Source organism: Hemicordylus capensis, chromosome 2 (assembly GCF_027244095.1).
Source record: "Hemicordylus capensis ecotype Gifberg chromosome 2, rHemCap1.1.pri, whole genome shotgun sequence".
Classification (NCBI taxonomy): domain Eukaryota; kingdom Metazoa; phylum Chordata; class Lepidosauria; order Squamata; family Cordylidae; genus Hemicordylus; species Hemicordylus capensis.
Genome location: NC_069658.1, coordinates 197409882 through 197430522, shown reverse-complemented (window position 1 = coordinate 197430522; position 20641 = coordinate 197409882). Strand labels below are relative to the sequence as shown.

Below are 20641 nucleotides of genomic sequence, written 5' to 3'. Positions count from 1 at the left end.
ACCATCCCCCGCGACGTATCTATTATCACCCCCAAATGCTGAATCACGTTGCTGGGGGTGAGGGAGCTCTTTTTGAAGTTCACTAGAAAACCGTGACCTGCCAAGACCGCCAGGGTCTCCTTGATATCCTACAGCCCCTTCTCCCAAAATGGTGACCTTATTAAAAGGTCGTCCAAATACGGGTAAAGATGTATCCCATTGGTCCGCAAGTGCGCCACAAGTGCCACCATGATCTTGGTGAACACTCGCGGCGCAGTCGAGAGACCGAAGGGGAGAGCCCAGTACTGGTAGTGAACCCCTGCGTATGCGAAACGCAGAAACCTCCTGTCCAGAGGATGAATGGGAACATGGAGATAAGCCTCCTTGAGGTCTATGGAGGCCAAGAAGTCCCCTTCCTGGAGAGCCATTAGGATGGACCTCAGGGTTTCCATCCAAAAGTGCCTCCCCTTGAGGAAGCCGTTGACAAACTTTAAGTCCAGGATGGCTCTCCATTCCGTGGTCTTTTTTGGAACCAAGAAGAGTATAGAATAGACTCCATGTCCCACCTCCTCTGGGGGGACCGGTTCGATCGCCCTGATGTCGAGCAGATGGTGAATTGCCTTGACCATCAGGGAATGCTTGTGGACATTGCAGGACTGAGGAGAGGAGAGAAAGCGATCTGGAGGACGGGACAGGAACTCCAGGCTGTAGCCCAGGGAAACTGTGCGCCGAACCCAGGCGTCTATGGACGTCCGGGCCCACTGGTGAGCAAAGAACCCCAGCCGGCCGCCCACCTGCCGCCCCGAAACGGAGTCATTGTGGAGCGGGACGTTTGAACCTGGACTTTGCATACTGGCCTGACTGCTGGAATTTTGGTTGAGGACGGTCTCTGGCAAAGCCCTGGGATCTGGATCAGGAAGGCTTGTCCTGCTTGTTCTGACGGGAACGAAAATTAGACAGGAACCCCCTCTGCCCAAAACTGCTTGAGGAGTAGGAATAAGAAGAAGAAGCATTAGAGAAGGATCTGCGCTCCTGCCGCTGCACGGAGGAGGGCATAGCCTTTTTCTTATCCTTAGTTTCGATTTGCACCGGATCCAATGCTTCCCAAAAAAGCTTACCTCCCTTAGAGGAAGAATTGGCTAAATTACTTCTCGATTTTTGATCTACTTTCCAATTCTTGAGCCACAAGTGCCTTCTGACGGTGATGTCAGAGGCCATGGCCCAGGCAGACAGTTGGACGGTGTCAAGGGAGCTATCTGCCATAAAGGCAGAAGCCTTGCCTAATTTGTTTAGACCCTTTCTAAGGGTCACTAGTTCCGGCGGGACCAGAGGAAGAAGCTCCCTGACCCACAGGACCGAGGCCCGAGCAAAAATAGAAGTGGCCACCAAGGCTCTCACAGCAAGCGCCAAAGCTTCATGGGAATGACGCAACGAAGCATCACACTTCCTGTCCTCAATGTTACGAAGCACCTCGTCCCCGTCCTTCGGGAGGACTGCCCCAGTCACGAGAGCCACGACTTCCTTGTCCACTGGGGGAACCTGGAGCATATCCATAATGGGCTTAGTAATAGTGTAAAGGCGCCTAACCCCGGGTGGAGGGCCCTTGCTTTCTAAGGGCCGGTCCCACTCACCCCGAATAATGTCTAGAAATATCTGAGAACAAGGGACCGCCACCTCTGGGGCCCTGAGCAAAGGCAAAACAGCTGGATCTCCTTCAGGAGCTTCCTGAGGAGCCGGCACCAGTCCCTCAAAACGCAGAGATTTATGCGCCTTATGCAGGAGAACTGGGAAATCAGCTTGACTAAATAAACTATAGGGGGCCTGGGAAGGCGGCAAAATTTCTCCTTCATCTCCAGACAGCTCCCCCTCCTCTCTGCCCGAATCTGAATCCTCAGAAGGCTGCTCCCTGTCCTCTGCTGGGAACAAAATGGGTGCCGTTAAGGCAGACCCCTGCCCAGTAGGGTGAGAAGGAGCACAGGGGGGCAGGGTAGGCGGTCCCAAGGGTGCCCGCAGAGACCCAGGAACAAACGGCTGAGGTGGCAAAACGGGAGATGTTCCCGCTTGAACACCCGAAATGGCGGCCGGATTGGCTGTTCCCGCTGCCTGAGCACCCAAAATGGCAGCCGGAGCGGCAGAGGTGGGAATCTGCCGGGCGAGATCAGGAACAAGCTTGCCAAACTCCTCCGCGACTACCCGCCAGAGGAGGGCAGCGAAACTCGGAGGAATCTCCTCCTCAGTCGCCCCAGATTGCCCCCGTTCTTGAAGAGAGGGAGAAGGGCAGGCGTGCTTGGCAGGCGACTCTCCTGGCAGCGGAGTCCCTACCTGAGAGCTCCACTCTGCTGACCGAAGCTGAGGCACCACGCCGCTCTCCTGTAGAGGCAGCGGGGACGGAATTCCTCCGCCCGACTCTTCCTCCGCTCGAGCTACCGAGCCGCCCTCCTGTAGCAGCGGTGGGGGCTGAATTCCCCCGCCTGACACTCCCTGCCCTCGAGCAACACCCACCAGCTGGGACCCCACAGGCGACTGTGGGCGACACACTTGGCCGCGCACGCTGCCGCTTTTTTCTCCTCGGAGAGCTTCTTAAGTTTTTTCGCCTTGGGGGGCTGAGTCTTGGGCGCGGGAGAGGTAGCCGCAGCCCACTCAGCACGGCACGTCGCTGGGGCGACCAAGTCCTCAGAGAGGGAGGAAGAGGCCTCCCTCTCACAGCGTGAAACTGAAACCTCCATGGTTCACAAATTGCCGCCACGAATGCAGGAAAGATCGCGAGCGGACACACTAGGACAGATCCTTCTCTCAAAGGTCTAACTAACCCAGAACCACCAGGAAAATGAAAAGGAGAGGTGACACTGGAGCGAAGCAAAAAGGAGCACCTGCTTGGAGCGAGACAGGGCGGAAGACTGAAGGGGCGAGGGGGTTGTCCTTCCCTCCTGCTGTCAAGATCTTTTTTGATTGGCCCTGTCTCGGAGCAGTAGGTGGCAACAACCCATGATCCTCGGATACAATCCTCGTCTGAGGGATAATTGACAATTCTAGCATAATCTAAAAACAAAGCATGCTTTCTCCGCCCCGCCCCCCAACTCCGCCCCAACAGGAGTATTGCTTTTATTTATATCAATTGCATCAGATGAAACCAATTACATCTGCAAGAGGACTATGCAGAAGAAACGGACAGACAGGCATCCATGTACCTCTGTGTCCGACAAACAACAGTCACCATGGAGAACACAACTCCCACTGCCAAGCCCAGGTCTACACTGAGCACAACCACGGAGAGCCACGTCACCACCCACACAGCCTGCAACAGATGAGAAAAGATGCAACAGGATCAGTAGGGCCACAGAAGAACCACTCAGAAGATGGAAGCGGCTTTGACACAGATAGGCGTTTCTTGACTTTGCCCCCTTCCACTGGCTCTGCTTTTCCCTCTGCCCACTCAGGTTTCATACCACTCAGTCAAGGGAGTCTGCAGAAATGGCTCTTGGCAGGAGGAAAGGTCTGTTAACTGCAGATCGTTGGCTTAAATCTCTGCAACCTTTATACCAGGGATTCTCAATGTTGGGTCCCCAGATGTTATTGGACTTTAGTTCCCATAATCCCCAACCAAAAGCCACTGGGCCTGGAGATTATGGGAGTTGAAGTCCAATAACATCTGGGGACCCAACGTTGAGAATCCCTGCTTTATACCACTGACACTCCCAACTCCCCCACCATTAAATGGTGTTAAAGAAACCATGAGGAGGTCTGGACTATTTGTAATGCAGTAAACATACCATGCAGGAGCCCTGTTCAGTCTTGATGGAATCTGGGGGGAGCTATACCCCAGAGGTGTGCCCACAAGACCCACCCTGATGCACTCTGAAACTTTACCCCCACTCCATGATTACAACATTTGCCTGCAGTGATCCATGCTGCACTCGTACGGAGATTCCTCCTGTCATCAGAGTACTGGAGCGCTCCAGGGACCGGGTTTCATAACAGGAAGGCTCTCTCCACAAGAACAGTGTCTGCCTGTGCAGATGAATGCTGTAATTGTGGAGAGGGAGAGGGTGGGGTTTCAGAGCATGTCAGCTCAGGGGTGGGGCTTGTGGGCATGCTCTCGGGGATGATGTTCGCCAATACAGTGCCCCTAGATTCCCAAATGACTGAACAGGGCTGTAGTCTTATACATTTTAGAGCTAACAGCTTTAATGTATCCATTTAACAACACTATAGTGGGACTCTAGGCATAGGGTCAGTCCAGACATCACAGAAAACCACAGTCAATGCATGGTTCCATGTAAGGTCCTCAAGAATACGTGCTGCTGCTCCCCTCTCCTGTCCACTCAAACCTCCTAGGAATTTTATTTCCAATTTAGGATACAATGTAACAAAGATTGGTTGGTTCAGATATCATATTCCAATCTTGGGTTTTTTCCTAACCAACTTTCTTGAAATAAAGCTAGATATGAACCTAAGTGGGTGAGTGATCGTCTGCAGGCAGAGTGGATCAGGCCCGCTCTCCCCACTGAACCCCTTTTTGCTTTGCACACTGATCGTGTGTAGAGCCTTAACATATTAAATCATAACAGACCAGAAAGGTGGGGGAGAGGAAGAAAATACAAAATATAATACAAAACAGTTTAAAAAACATTTTTAAAAAATCAATTAAAATCAGATCAAAATTTTGAAATTTAAAAAGCCTGAGTGAACAAAAAGGTCTTCACCTGATGTCTAAAAGAACAAAGTGATTAAGCCAGGTGAACCTCACTGGGGAGGCTGTTGCATAAACGGGGTGCAACCACCGCAAAGGCCCTCTCCCTAGTAGCCACCCACCTCACCTCGTTTGGCAGGGGCACTCGAAGGAGGACCTCCGAAGATCTTAAGGTCTGGGTTGGGACATACAGTAAGAGACAGCAGGTGAGACAACAAGCCTCCCTCCATCAGACTGTATGAACTGCCTTGTGTGCATAGTCAGAGAAGCAGCATATATAAATAAATCTATTCCAGCTGCAAAGCAGTAAATAAATGTAGTAAATAAATGAATCTATTCCAGCTGCAAAAAAAAAAAAAAATGACAGCTACAAAAACCCTTTTGGTAGGGAAGGAACATTTAGAGTGCTTAATTTCTAACCACCAAAATAGAAAGTGGCCCATTCCCAGATGCTGTCATTGCTTACGAAGTCAATGTGGCTGATCCTCCACAGCTCAGGCAAATCCTGGAATTGCAGAAACATCTGGCGAAGGCTGGTGACATTGATACAAGCTAGAACAGCCTAGATGATAAAGAAAAACTGGGTCTGCTACAAGACAACTCTCCAACACCCTGTTTGCTAGCATGACAGGAGAACGTTGGCTATGATCATGCTGGAATAAATAGTTTGGCACTTTCATTTATAGCCACCTACAGGTCAAGTACTTAAACATACAGATCTTGAGATCTGATATGAAGCTGTTCAAAGCCAAAGGCTGAGAAAACATGCTATGATTTCTCAGTTCTCGATGGCTAGCACTGCTGGCCGTGGAAGGTACCCCAGCTGCATCCTGTCTCAGTGCCTCAAGGCATAGACAGCACAGTCCTTTGCAGAGATCGGTGCACCGAAGACCATATTACTTTTATTGTGTCTTGTATCTATTTTATTGTTGTGAGCCGCCCTGAGCAGTAGTGCACTGGAGGGGCGGGGTATAAATATTTTTAATAAATAATAAATAAATAAATTGATTTCAATGACTGAGGGTAATGAACTGCACGCCTGATTATCCCTACTCAACCATCCATGGCCCTGACTGGCTCACCTTGGGCAAATAGTAGAAGAGCGGTCCGATCCACATCAGCACAATAAGGACCACAGCACTAGTGAAGAGGCCAGAGAGCTGTCAGAAAGGGAAGCAGATTTTGTCATGAGTAAAACCCCAGTTAAACTGGAGCCCTTACCCAGGTCATATATGTGTATTAATACCATATGCTTAAAATTACTTCACTTCCCCTTCTCTTCACAGTCATGCCAATCAGTACCTAAAGCTCATGGCATTCCCACCATAAAGTCGTCACATTTTTATTGGCAAAGGCTTTGTGCATAAGAACCAAAAACAAACAAAATATATATTTTTTCCTGGCATAGACAAAGAACTTGTTGATTTCTGTGTGTTAAAAATGAATAGGTTTGCCACCTTTCTATGGACAGAGATTATATGCCTTTATCAGTAAGCCCCAGCCTCCAGGTTCTAACTAGATTTGCCAACCATTTTTTTCTAGCAGGGCTCCTGTGCTTTTAACAGCTGCATGACAAGCAGAGATGAAAGAGCCAAAGCTTTTCTTACTACTATTGTATCTCCATGTTGGGAAAAGCTTCTTAGCCGGATCTCTATTCACATTACTATTCTAACACATTACTATTCTCTAACACAGTACTATTAAAGGCACAGGAGCCCTGTAAGGGGAAAAGTTGGTTTCTCCATTGCCAACAGGCTGCTTCTTCCCATTCACTTGTGCCTCATATCCAGAGCCAGGACAAAGCATTTGTGTGTTCTAGACAAAGTTTGAAAATTACATCCTCAGTGAAAGTACACAATTTTACCTCTCAAAACCAGTTACCAACTTCCACCCGAGATTCTTCACCCAACTTGTTGTGGACGTTTGAAGTTAAGTGGAAAATCCTCAGCAAAAGTCAAGAACCAACATGGGAATCAGAGGTTGGTAGGCTTAGACGACACACTTGCTAAGAACATGTGCTAGGGATGTGCGAACTGGCTTGAGGTCAAGCTGGTTCGCGCTCAAGCTGGCCCAGTTTGGCTTGAGGTCGAGCTGAACCCCCTGGACCAGTTCAGGCAGGTTCGGGGGTGCCGGACATGGGGTTGTTGTTGTTTTTTAAATCACACTTACCTCCGTGGGCTTCAGTGGCCTTGGGAGGGTGCTGCTGCAGCCAGCAGGGTGCATTTTCCAGCACTCCCCCTCCCCCTGCCGGTCTCCCATGGTCCGTTTTGGCCTGTTTTCAGACCATTTTGGCCCTCTTTGAGCATGGGTCATGACCTGGCCAAGCAAATGGTTAGCACACATGTGTGGCAGCCTCCAAAATGGCCACCGCATGCTCACAGAGGGCCAAAGGCCCCAAACAGCCCCAAAATGGGAGGGAGGCTGGGGGGGGAGCAGCTGGAGACCCCCCCTGCAGCCACTAAAGCCCTTGGCAGAAGTGCAATCTTTCAAAAAAAAAAAAGAAAGAAAGAAATTAACCACGTCTGGCACCCCCGAACCCGCTTGAACTGGCTCAAATGTGAACCAAGCCAGGCACCTCATTTGGGGTGCCAGAGCTGAACATGACCGGTCCAGTTCGAATCCAGTTTGGATTCAAACCTCACTGAGCAACCTGCTTTTGTTCACATCCCTAGCACACGTTCCCTGGGAAGCTCTGGTTCCCATCTTACTTAATTTTGGGCAATTATGTGAACCATTCCTATATATAAACAACGTATCTATAGCTTTTTAGAGGAGCCGTTAAATCGTGCGAACAGTTCAGGCTTCAGGATTAGTGAATTACTGTTGAAAAGAGGGCGGAAGTTTTGTTTTGCACTGTAGCCATGGACCCACTCTTTGTAATGGTTTAGGTAAACCGTCCCTCCCCTGCACTGCAAATCACCAAATACACACGTGGTACTGTCCAAAATATGTGCCATGGAGGGAGAAGTTTTCTGATATTAAAAACATGTTTATAAATTATAACACTTAATAGTTAAAATTTTAGTTCCTTGCGCCCCTATGTGAGCTTGCACCCTTGGTGGCTTCCTTACCCATCTACCCTTTGTCCCAGCTCTGCTCATACCTGACCTGGGGCTCACCCACTCGCTTCCGACTGCCACTGACATCCTTTGCCCACTGCTTTCCACTTCCATTTCCTTTGATAGCATCAGGCCCTTTGCCACTGGCTATGCCTAAGCAGCAACCATGAATATACCAAGGTGGTGCTAGGCAAGGCAAGTTGTCGTCAAGATGCTTCCAAGACATCGACTTATACCTGTGTGTGTCCACCAGCACTCTCCAAGATGTTGGTTGTAGCCAGTGTGGCTGAATTGGGGAAACAGGTAAACAGGGAAGAAACCAGGTTTGAGAGGCCATGGGCCAGTAGTTCCTGCGGGAGGAGACAGGAAGGTGAGGTGAGGACAGGTTCTTATCTGGTTGAAGCTGCCCTGCCTTGAGAGGAACTAGAAAGGGAGCAAGGGAAGAATTCTTGAGCTACATCTACAATACAAACCAAGGGCAATTTTAAACAAGCTTACTTCATGCCTTTCCCCCAAAGGGCCCTGCAGACTGCATGTTTGTGTGGGCACTATAAAGACCTCACAGATAGGGGTGTGGACAAACCGTCTGACGCTGAACAGGTATGCCTTGAACTGGGCCAGTTTGGCAGTTTGATTGTGAATGGAACCAGAGGCAGTTCAGTCCATGATCAAACCAAGCCCGTTTCGGGCAGACCAGTTTGGCATTAGGGATGTGGATGAACCAGTTTGGAGGTCCTTTTCCAGACCTCCGGACCGGTCCAGCAGCAGGGGGGGTTACCTTTAAGGAGCAGGGAGGGTGCTCTTACCCCCGCCCCCATTGCATTTCCCCCACTGATGCTGTGCTCAAGATCGCTGGTGTGGGGCGGCAGTGTACCCTCTTGCCACCCCGGTCAGTGTCAGGCCGGAAGTGGCCAGTGTGCGAACGCACGTTGCGCACACGAACCGGCCACTTCTGGTCTTACGCTGACCGGGGTGGCAAGAGGGTACAGGATTTTGAGCACAGCACTGGTGGGGAAAATGCGCCAGGAGGGGTAAAAGCACCCTTCCCGCTTCTTAAAGGTCACCCTCCCTGCCGAACTTCTTAAAGGTCACCCTCCCCGCCAGCTGCCAGTTCATGCACATCCCTATTTGGCATTGAAAGGGCGGCCAGGGTGGTGCCAACAGAAGTAGTTCAAAGTTCCTACCAGCCCGGCACAGAGGTTGGTGCTGCCAATCGCCCCCAGTACATCCCCAGCACACGGCGATCCCTCTTCAGCAAGCCGCATTGAACACCTGGAGGCCGGAATTGCACTGCCAAGCAGGTGGCTTGCTGAAGAGGGAACACCACATGCTTGGGCTGCACCAGGGGGGCAAGTGGCCGCACCGGCAGGTATGCTGAACTGGTAAGAACTTTAAACTACTTCTCTCATTGCCACCACCCTGGCTGCCCTTCAGACCAGGGATTCTCAACATGGAGTCCCCAGATGTTATTGGACTTCAACTCCCATAATCCCCAGGCCCAGTGGCCTTTGGCTGGAGATTATGGGAATTGAAGTCCAATAACATCTGGGGACCCAATGTTGAGAATCCCTGCTTTAGACGATCGCCCCACCGTTTGCTTGTAAAGGGGAATCCTCACCTGATTCCCCTCTACAAGTACAGCCCCTCGAACCGCTGAACCAGTTCGGTCAAACAAACCGGTCAGTCAGTTTGACCAAACCAGTTTGGGGACAAGTGGTTCGATTCAAATTCGGTCTGAATACGAACTGAGCCACAATTTTCGGTTTGTGCACACCCCTACTCATAGAATTATACTTCCCAGGATTCCCTGATCATAGAGGGTGGTGAGAGTGGGAGTGTAAGGGAGTTATTACAGACAAGTCAGTTACCCAGCAGTGACATTGGGAGGCGGGGTGCAGGTGTACACGTGGCATCTCTCATGCTTTGGAAAGCTGTGCCATGAAGTGTTCAGACAAAATATCCCAACTGAGATGCCCTGAGGAGGTCAGAAAGCTGGCTGGGGGATCAATACAGATAGGGAAAACAGCAGCAACAAGGTCTCCTGGGACATTTACACACTCACAGCAGGTTTTACTGCAAGTTTACAGGGAGGCTTCACTGCAAACTCGAAGTTGTCCCAAAAACAACAACACAAATAGTGGATTTTTTTACCCCGGAAATCAGGCTATACTCCAACACGCAGTGAAAAACCCGAATTGTGTCTTAACTGCTCCTTGATAACTCTCAGGGACTTTGGGATAAATCTAGCCAATATGTGAACCCTCCCCACCCCCTCTATTCTGGAGGAGATGTGAATTAAAGGGCTTCAGAAGCCCCATGTGAAAAGCTTCCTGTAGTACCCCAAACAGGGCTGAAATAGGGACAGGATATCAGGTGATGGAGACAGAAATGCCTGGAGTGAGTGAGACACAGCCTTGAATTTCTGTTTCTCAAATGAAAGCTACAGAGCAAGAACACAATGTAGAAAGAGCAGGAATGGGGCGCCACCCCACCCCACTGTCTTGATTTTGCTATTCCCCATTTGCCTAGCACTGGTTACCCCATACTTGGCAGGATACAAGTTGTGATTAGCCTACAGCTCTGAAGTCTCATTGACGTGTAGCTCTGGTTTTCCCTGTCTCTTTGAGAAATAGAAGGCAAAGGCAAAAGCCCATCCTCGCTTAGGGATCAGATTATCTTTCTGAGTGCGATAATAGATGTTCATTTTCTGAGTAACTAAAGGTTTCAAGAAGAACCCAAGTCCTACAGGGCATAGGGGAGGGAGCTTGACGAGCAAAGGAAGCAGAATCCTTGGCTGGAAATGTCCAGGTTCTAACCCCACCCTGAGGAGACCCTCGCTTTCCAGGCTGGACACACACCTGGTTGGGGTCAATGACATAGTGGTGCTTCTCAGCGTAGATCATGGCCAGTGACACTGAGATGGCGTAGGCCACGAATGTGAGGGCCACCGTGTCCCCCAGCACTTGGGGCAGCAGATGCAGGGCTGGGAGCTGGGGCTGTGGGAACCTGCATGAAAGAATGGTGGAAGGGGAATCATCGTGGGCTGGGACAGAGAGCATTCCCTGCCCCTCCCCACCCATCACCCCCATACCAGGTTGACCTCAATGTCATCCCAATGCGAAGGTCAGGTCAGACCAAGCCAGGAAGCCTCACTGTCGTTGCCATGCCGACAGAGTGGCAGTGAGCATAGAGAACAGAGAGAAAGAAAGGCTCTTACCCTGCTGGGAGGTGTCCAACAATCTGCACGTTGTAGTGAGTGCTGAGGGAGGAAGCAAAGCAGATACCAGTGGCCAGCAGTACCTGTCGAAGAAAGTACCTGTCAAATTCAAGGGGGTCCATGGTACATCATTTTTAAAAGCACCCTCTTAAAGCAAGGATGAGTAGATTTCAGACTTGCAGAATTCTGCAAAAGCTGCAGAATTTTTAATTAAAATGCCCAAGGTCCACCCGCCAGAGTCACATGGAAATTAGTGGCTAAGGATGGGGGGAGGTGGACATCCCTACAAAGGAAATATGAGTGATGCACACTCTATCGATTTGTTCATGTGTGTAAAATGGGGGTTTTCTATGCATCCACCATCCTCTAGTTGAATGGAGAAAGACAGGACAGGCCTGGCTAGGCTAAGACCCCACACATACCATGATGATCTCTCCTGGGATGGGAACCCTCATCCGGCTACGGAAGCGGTTATTGATCTCCTTGATGGGTACCAACACCGCCAAGCAGAGGCCTGAGATCAGCAATTCGGCCACATTGGTTAAAGGCAAGGCTTCCACCACAGAGGCCACCGTCTAGGGAATAAGACAGACACAAACATCTGACATGGTATTAACAAGGGGCAGCCAGGTCTTCTGTCACACTGGAATGCCCTGAGCAGCCTGGGAACAGCAATGCTGACTGAGCCCTTCTAGCAACAACTGGCTTGGATACGAGCAGGCCAACTCAGCATGTTCCATGATCTTCAACAGGGGTTCCCAACCCTGAGTCCCCACATGTTGTTGGACTACAACTCCCATCACCCCCAGCCACAACAGCATTGTGACTAGGGATGATGGAAATTGTAGTCAGGGGTGTCCCAAGGTACTGTGATGCCTGAGACGAGGTGTCAGATGCTGTCTTGCCCTGTGGCCCTGGAGGAGGCTAGCCTTCTTTCAAAACCAACCCTTGCAAGCTTTGAAATGCAGGGGGTTGGCATGAAGGAATGTTGCCAGCAGCCTCCTCTTCTCTCCTCATGCGTTTTGCAGGCTTTGCAAGGCGTGTGAGGAGAGGCACTCCTTGCAAAACATGCAAGGATCAGATTGGTCCTGAAGAGCTGGCGGGCGGCATGTACCTCGCAGCCTTACTGGTGCCCCAATAATCTGCTGTCTAAGGCAACCGCCTCACCTTGCCTCGTGGAAGGACCGCCCCTGGTTGAGGTTCAACAACATCTGGGAATCTGTGTTCCCTGTAACAGGGATTCCCAGACGTTGCTGACTACAACTCCCATCATGCCCAGTTACAACGACCTTTAGCTGGGGATTATGGGAGTTGTAGTCAACAACATCTAGGAATCCCTGTAACAGGGAACACTGCTGGGAATCCTAGGTCTAGAACTCTTGATCTACAAAACAGTTGGTCTGAGAACAACTTTAAGCTATCCTAGCTATTACCACAGGTAGAAAGAGAGAAACAGCAGCCATGTTCCCAGTTATAAGAAAGGCATTTTGGATTTATGTTCCTGGTGGCTTTCTAAACAGACACACACAGAGCCTCAATATGTAGATCTGCATAGGGCCTCCAAGTCCTTTAACTAGTACGGTTTCAAATACATACCTTGAAGATGGCGAAGCAGCCATCAGGACGTTGAAGGGGTAGACCCAGTAAGCTCTGGAGCTGTGACACCACCACATGCAAGGCAGCACCACTAGTAAAGGCCTTGATGACAGGCTCTGAGAGATAGGTGGAGAGGAAGCCCAGGTGAAGTGTAAACATCGCTATCTGGGGAGGAGGAGGAGATGTCAGCACCATCTGAAGCTGTTTCCAGTACCAGGGCTGTGTGTCTGCTATGATTCCACAAAAGAACAAAAAACCCACAGTACTGGGTGTGTGGAATTCCAACTTCCCAATAATTTCATGTTCATTTTTTTTTGTTTTTAAATCACAAGTTTCTAGTCCTTATGGTGGTGGAGGTATGGTTGAAGGTCTGAAGGCCAGTGTTCTCTCTAACAGAGATTCCCAGGTGTTGTTGACTATACTTCCCATAATCCCCAGCTAAAAGTCATTGCAGCTGGGGTTGCTGGGAGTTGTAGTGAACATCATCTGGAAATTCCTGTTAGAGGAACAGTTCTGCAGGCTATACCTCATAAAATCTCAAAAGTCAGAGGAACAGAGTGAATGGATAGGAATTTAAGTGATCAGAGGGCAGGGTTTTAGTGCCTTATATAGTCTCATGACTAGCAGAACCAAAATGCATTATTCAAAATGGCAGCAGGAGGAAGTAGATTCAATCCAAAATAAGAGAAATTGCACCAATTTTGCATAATTTATACAAGTCACAGAAATCAGCTTTTCTTGCTGCAGCATTTAGATTAAAAATAAGCAAATAACAGAGTACAAACAGCCCTGCCAATAACACATTTACAAAAGAAGGAGCGTGTGAATTGTGCCAAAGTCTTTCTAGGGGAGCTAATTTCTCCATTCTGGTGCAGAACAGTGGTCTGCAACAAAACAAAGTGTCACTGATACCTATGCCATCAGCTTCAGAACTCTTCAGAAGAGACATCAGGAAATACTTTCCCACCCAATACACAACTAACGTGTAGAACTCATTGTCACAAGATGTGGTGGCGGCCATTAGTTAAGACGCCTTTCTAAAAGGATCAGACCACATCACGGAGAAAAAGAGGATCCATTTTCAAAGACTGTATACTTCAGTCAGTGGCGGCTTAAGACCTCTGTGTGCCTGAGGCAGGGTGTCAATTGCTGCTCCCCTTGCTTGCACCCTCCTACTCTCCTTTCCCAAAGGGGTGATGGGCAGGAGGGCCTCTTGCTGCCTTGCTGACACCCCAACAATCTGCTGCCTTGAGGGGACTGCCTCACCTCGCCTCATGCAGGCCCGCCTTGACTTCCGCACACCAGATGCTGGGCACAGATGACGGGGGAGAAGAGCTCTGTTGCCTTCATGCCCTGCTGATGAGCTTCCATGGAGTTGGTTTTATAGGAGAGTTAAATATCTTATTTATTTTATTTACCGCCCTTCCTAAAGTGGCTCAGGGTGGTTTACAGTGAAATCAGAAATACATAATTAAAATCAGAAACCAATTAAAAGCAGGTTAAAATGGCAATTTAAATATGATTAAAAGCCAAGCTAAAAAGCTGGGTCTTTAAGGGTCTCCTGAAGGCCTCCAAGGAAGATATCCCCTCAATAAAGACTCAAAATATGTTGGGAATGCCAGCAAAAAGCAACTCCAGTCCAAGCAGCTGTCCTGCTTGTGTGTTGGTTGTGAGTTTGTGGCCATCTTTGATCCTCTTCCCACTTGTCATCTTTTGGCAAGGACCAATTCTCATTCTTTCTCTCTCTCTCTGGCTAAGCTTTGAGGGGCCTGCTTCAGTCTCGTTGAGTTCTGAGCAGCACAGCTTGACTCACCATAAGGAGCCCCATGAGGAAAGCCATGGCAGCAGCCACTCCAATGCGCTGTCCCTCGAGCAAGGCCATCTTATCAGGATCTGTGTCATTGGACTGCTGAGGCATAGGAACCAAATGCTCCACAACAGAGCCTGTCATCAGGCTGACCACAGCAAAGGTGCCTGGGAGAAAAGAAGGACAAGCAAATCTCTGTGTGCCATACTGGACTGCATTTGATCATACCCAATTATCCCTGTGTTACTGCACTAATGGTTAGGATGTTGGACTAGGGCTTGGAAGACCCAGGTTCAAATCCTTATTCAGCCATGAAACTCATTGGGTGATTCTGGGCTAGTCACTGTCTATCAGCCTAGCCTACCTTACAGGTTATTTTGAGGATAAAGAAAAGAAGAGAACTATCCATGCTACTTTGAATTTAAGGTAGGATAAAATACAGTAGATAATGCCAACCATTCATACTTTCAAAAATCCCATGGATTTTTGGCGCCCAGGTGAAGCCTGGCTTTGGCCCAGTGGGGAGGCGGGGGGGGGCAGAAGATATGCAGATGCTCATCCCCACCCAATGTCTACTCACACGCCTGCCCAGGACCCACCACCGATGCCACCATCTGCCCGCCTTTGTGGCTGCCGCGTCCACTGTGTCTGTCGCAGGCCTGGCTTTGCTATGACGCAAAGTACTGCAACATGTTATTATGACGTCACCATGACACGTCATTCAAATGTGTCACAGCATTTGGCAGCACATGGTAATGTAATTATAATATGCCGCAGCACTTTGAGACCTAACCAAAGACCAGGCTGGCAGCACTGGATGACGTGGACACGGCAGGTAGCTGAGCAGGCAGACAGGTGGCAGGGGCCAGGCAGGCAGGTGAGTGAGTGGAAGACGGGACCAGAGGGGAAGGCAACCACAAGGCAGTCACCTGTGGGCCCAGCCGCACAATCTTTCTGAGTTCAGAGAGCTGAGAAATCTCTGTTTATGCCCTACTCAATTTCAAGGGCTTTGGGGGGATGAAATCAAATAGGCTGAGAGACAAGGATCAACACCACCTGGTGAGGTTTATGGCAGCGGAGGGATCTGAAGCTGGGTATGCAATGTCCAAACGCAGCACTCAGTCCAACCCCGCAGAATGTCAATTTAGTCTTAAGAGTGAACATGAGTAGGAGGAAGGGAGGGTTGCCGCATTTTCCAATTTGCACATTTCCCCTGAAAAGTCGAAGAGCCCAAAATCTGAATTTTAAATGTGTGGAGTTTGTAAGTTCTGAGTGAATTTCCCATGTCTGGAGTGAATTTCAGCTTTTGGTATTGCCTAGTAAAAACTTTTTTTTTAAAAGGTTATATCTGTCCCAGTAAATATGTCCAATTCAAATGCATTGCTGCTATTAATTAGCCTACCAGTTGTCATTAGAACAGGCAGCACATATGCAGAGAGAGACTATACATTGTTCCCCCGCCCCCGAGAGATGCAATACACTGCAACCCTGTCCCTCTGCAGGATCCTAGTCAATGAGATGTGCTACCCAGTCGAAGGTGGAGAGCAAATTTTACCCTCACTGCAAGAGTATCCCCAAGTTGAGCGCTTTACCTTTCTCTACAGCAGTGATGACAATCCTTCACTTATATGGGGAAAAGGGTGCACTCTAGGACACTACTGGGACAAGGTGGAGCTAAAATTCCTCCTTCGCCTGTTGATTCCAGCATGCTCCCATGCTCCCATCCACATAGCCTGTCTCTGTTTGTTTGCATAGCCTTATATATCTGTTTCTTAGTCATGCTATAGTGTGAAAGAACATTGAAAGCTGGCCTTTATCTGTGTATCTAGTGAGAGAGGAATATTTATTATTTAGAACATAAGAACAGTCCTGCTGAATCAGGCCCAAGGCCCATCTAGTCCAGCATCCTGTTTCACACAGTGGCCCACCAGATGCCGCTGGAAGCCTACAGGCAAGAGTTGAGGGCATGGCCTCTCTTTTGCTGATACTCCCCTGCAACTGGTACTCAGAGGCATCCTTCCTCTGAGGCTGGAGGTGGCCTATAGCCCTCTGACTAGTAGCCACTGATAGACCTCTCCTCCATGAAGTTATCCAAACCCCTCTTAAAGCCATCCAGGTTGATGGCTGTCACCACATCTTGTGGAAGAGAATTCCACAAGTTGATTATGCATTGTGTGAAAAAGTACCTCCATTTGCTGGTACTAAATTTCCTGACAATCAGTTTGATGGGAAGACCTCTGGTTCTAGTGTTATGTGAGAGGGAGAAGGATTTTTCTCTATCAACTTTCTCCACACCATGCATGATTGTATAGACCTCTATCATGTCTCCCCGCAGTTGTCTTTTTTCTAAATGAAATAGCCTCAGATGTTGTAGCCTTGCTTCATAAAAAGGTGCTCTAGGCCCCTGATCATCTTGGTTGCCCTCTTCTGCACCTTTTCCAGGTCTACAATGTCCTTTTTTAGATGTGGCGACCAGAAGTACTCCAGGTGTGGCTACACCATACTTTTGTATAAAGGCATTATAATATTTGCAGTTTTATTTTCAACCCCCTTCCTAATGATCCCTAGCATAGAATTGGCCTTCCTCATAGCTGCCGCACATTGACTCGACACTTTCAATGAGCTGTCCATCACGACTCCAAGATCCCTCTCCTGGTCAGTCACCGACAACTCAGATCCCATCAACATATACTTGAATTGGGGCTTTTCGTTCCAATGTGCATCACTTTACACTTGCCAACACTGAACCGCATTTGCCATTTTGTTGCCCATACACCCAGTTTGGAGAAATCCTTTTGGAGCTCCTCACAATTCATTTTGGATTTCACTACCTGAAATAGTTTGGAATCATCTGCAAATTTGGCCACCTCACTGCTTACCCCTACTTCTAGATCACTGATGAATACATTAAAAAGCACTGGTCTTAGTACAGAACCCTGGGGTACCTCACTTCTTATTTCCCTCCATTGTGAAAACGCTCCATTTATCTATACCCTCTGTTTCCTGTCCTTCAACCAGTTAGCAACCCACACACGTACTTGTCCCCTTATCTCATGACTGCTAGGTTTTCTCAGGAGTCTTTGATGAGGAACTTTGTTGAAAGCTTTTTGGAAGTCCAGGTATACTATGTCAACTGGATCACCTTGATCCACACACTTGTTGACACTCTCAAAGAACTTCAAAGGTTTTGAGAGCAAGATTTAGCTTTGCAGAAGCCATGCTGGTTCTCTCCCAGCAGGGCCTATTGTTCTATGTGATTTACAATGTTATCCATGAGGATGCTTTCCATTAATTTTCCTGGAATGGATGTTAAGCTAACCAGCCTGTAATTTTCCGGATTGCCCCTGGATCTCTTTTTGAAAATCAGTGTTACATTGACTACTTTCCAGTCCTCCGGTACAGAGCCTGATTGCAGGGATGCGTTATATATTTCAGCAAGGACGTTGGCAATTTCACATTTGAGTTCTTTGAGGACTCTTGGGTGGATGCCATCCAGCCCTGGCGATTTGCTAGTTTTAAGTTTTTCCAGACAGTTTCGAACATCATCTCGTCACTTCTATCTGACTCAGTTCTTTAGCCTCCCTCACCGAAAAGCCTGGTTCAGGAACAGATATATGCTCAGTATCCTCTGCCATGAAGACGGACGCAAATAACTCATTTAGCTTCTCTATAACCTCCCTATCCTTCTTAATAATCCCTTTCACTCCCTCATTGTCTAACCATCTCCCTGGCAGGTGTCCTGCTTCTGATGTATTTAAAGAAGTTTTTATTATTCCCTTTGATGCTTTTAGCTAAATGTTCCTCAAACTCTTTTCACCTCCCTTAGTGTCACCTTGCATTTCTTTTGCCATAGTTTGTGTTCCTTTCTGTTCTCTTCATTTGGACAGGCCTTCCAATTGCAGAAGGAAGTCTTCTTCCCTTTTATGGCTTTTTTTGACGGTATCTGATAGCCATGCTGGCATCCTCCTGCACTTAGTGGTACCTTTCCTCCTTTGGGGTATACAGTCTAACTCGGCTTCTAGTATTGTGGTTTTGAGTAAACTCCATGCATTCTGGAACAAAGTGACTCTCCTGATTTTCCCTTTCAGCTTTCTTTTCACCATACTCCTCATTTGGGAGAAGTTCCTCTTCTGAAATCCAAAGTGTCTGTGTTAGACCACCTTGGTGATTCTCTCCCCACATATATGCTGAATTTGATCTCACTATGGTCACTGTTGCCTAAAGGGTCGATGACACTGACATCACGCACCAGGTCGTCCTAGGGCACAGTCATTCAGCATATCTAGAAATGTTACCTCTTTGTCATTACTTGATTGTCAATTTACCCAGTCTATGTGTGGGTAATTGAAGTCAACTACAAATGAAGTCAACTAAAAGTGAACTACAACTCCCATCATCCCCAGTTGCCATTATTACTGCCCTGCCTCTACTTGACGCCTCCCTGATTTCCTTCTGCAACTCCCAGTCACTGTCAGCATTTTGATCTGGAGGGCGATAGCACATCCCCAGTAGCACATTTCCTTTCAGGCCTTGTATTGTCACCCACAGGGCTTCTGTGGAGGACACCGGCCCACCTAGGTTTTCTACCTTGTTAGCTTCTATCAATTCATACAGTGCTACTCCACCTCCAAGGTAGCGATGTGCAGACAGGTTCGATATCAAATGCATTTGACGTCGAACCTATTTGGTTCAGCTGTTTGGGGTCAAACCCAACCATCCCGTTTGGTCCAACCCGGACCAAACACACACCCCCCCCACACAGACACACTTACCCCCTTAGGGGGAGCTGCTGGAGGCAGGGGGGGTCCACGGAGGTTCCCCCTCCCCACACTGGCCTCCCTTTATGCTGCCACCAGCCGTTTGGCCAGCTCTTCGGCCCATTTTGGAGGCCGCAGCACCTGCACAATTGGCCTCTGCATGACCCAGGGGTGACTCATCACCCCTGAGATGAATCTGAGGTTCCCACCTTGGCATGGATCCACACAATCATGTTAATGTTGGTCACCCACCTAGAATCAAACAACTATGTGAACCAGACCACTATTTATTAGGGAGCCCAAGAGGAGTACCTTCAGAGCCAACTGTGATGACTACATTCTGTCCGAATTCTGTGGCACACTCACCTGTGGACACATGGCGCCCAGTGCCAAAGAGCATGTACAGTAGGGCAGGGAAGAATGAAGTGTAGAGGCCGTAGACCGGTGCCACTGAGGTGAGCAGAGCAAAGGCCATCCCTATAGGAAACACCGCAGAAAAATCTTGTTATTGATTACATGTCAATCCTGTGGTGTGAATGTGTTACAACATCTTGTGAGGTAGGCTAGGCTAATGCCTGGCCCAAGATTACCCAAGCTTCCCTCATCCCAGCTTCTGTGCTAACCAATGCACCAGGGTAGATAACCATTGGTACTCCAGCTACTATTGAACTGCAATTCCTTGAACACATTATTGTGGCTGGGGATAACAGAAGTTGTAGTCCAACAATAGCTGGAGTGCCAGAGGTTGCCCACACCTACACTACAATATACTGGCCCTTCAGTATGTTCTGACTGAGCCAATACAAAAGCTCTATCTGTTTTCCCCCCTGCTACTTGTAACCATTTCAGGATGTACTCAGGGCCTAGCTACACATTCCTCCCCCACAATTGCTTTTTCTAAGCAAAACCATCTTGGAGGCCCTCCCTCTCCTCACCACTGCTGTTGTCAGAGGTGGAGACTGTCCCGGTGCAGGATGGGGGCAAGCAAAAAGCCTGGCATAGGAAGGGGGCACTTAATCATCCCCTGACTAATGCCTCACCACCCCAAATCAACCCTCTCCAGTTACTTTTCCTCTTGTGGGCTCCAAATACATGAATACCCTCATCACTCCCTCCCAGAGCAGGTTTTTTGCTTCTGGAAAGAAAGGGCAGCCAGACGTTTTTCACACCTGGCTTTTAGTTCGTATCTCCTCTGGAATGGAGGGTGTGTGTTCACATATCGTTATGAACCCCACCGCCCATTGAGGCAAGGTCCTCAGGAGAGGTCCGTCTGCATTTGCCACCGGCTTGTCTGGTGGCTACTCAGGGATGGGCCTTCTCCGTTGCTGCCCCGAGGCTTTGGAATGCACTCCCTAGTGAAAAAAGAGCCTCCCCATCTCTGACAATTTTTAAAAAGTCTTTAAAGATGCATCTGTTCACTCAGGCTTTTAACTGATACTGTTTTGATTGTTTTTAATGTTGTTTTAGAATATTGTTTTAAAACTTTTTAAAATTGTTGTGTTTTAAATTTCTTATTTTTGTTTTTAACTAATGTTT

At 48.6% G+C, this 20641-nt stretch overlaps 1 protein-coding gene across 12 annotated transcripts in view; it reads right to left on the bottom strand.

The window, feature by feature from the left end:
- LOC128342241 (solute carrier family 26 member 10-like) overlaps positions 1-20641 on the bottom strand; it is a 57959-nt gene that overhangs the window by 20878 nt on the left and 16440 nt on the right. For 11 of the 12 annotated variants that reach the window (XM_053289361.1, XM_053289355.1, XM_053289357.1 and 8 more), the window contains 10 exons: positions 19472-19582; positions 14355-14515; positions 12542-12706; positions 11368-11520; positions 10946-11028; positions 10587-10734; positions 7965-8078; positions 5752-5829; positions 5136-5231; positions 3168-3274 (listed from right to left, as the gene is read on the bottom strand). In XM_053289361.1, coding sequence (XP_053145336.1) covers positions 3168-3274; positions 5136-5231; positions 5752-5829; positions 7965-8078; positions 10587-10734; positions 10946-11028; positions 11368-11520; positions 12542-12706; positions 14355-14515; positions 19472-19580 — 1214 coding nt within the window. In that variant the 5' untranslated portion in view covers positions 19581-19582. Of the gene's footprint in view, positions 1-3167; positions 3275-5135; positions 5232-5751; positions 5830-7964; positions 8079-10586; positions 10735-10945; positions 11029-11367; positions 11521-12541; positions 12707-14354; positions 14516-14928; positions 14952-19471; positions 19583-20641 lie in introns of those variants that run through there. The other variant, XM_053289365.1, reaches the window with a different exon arrangement.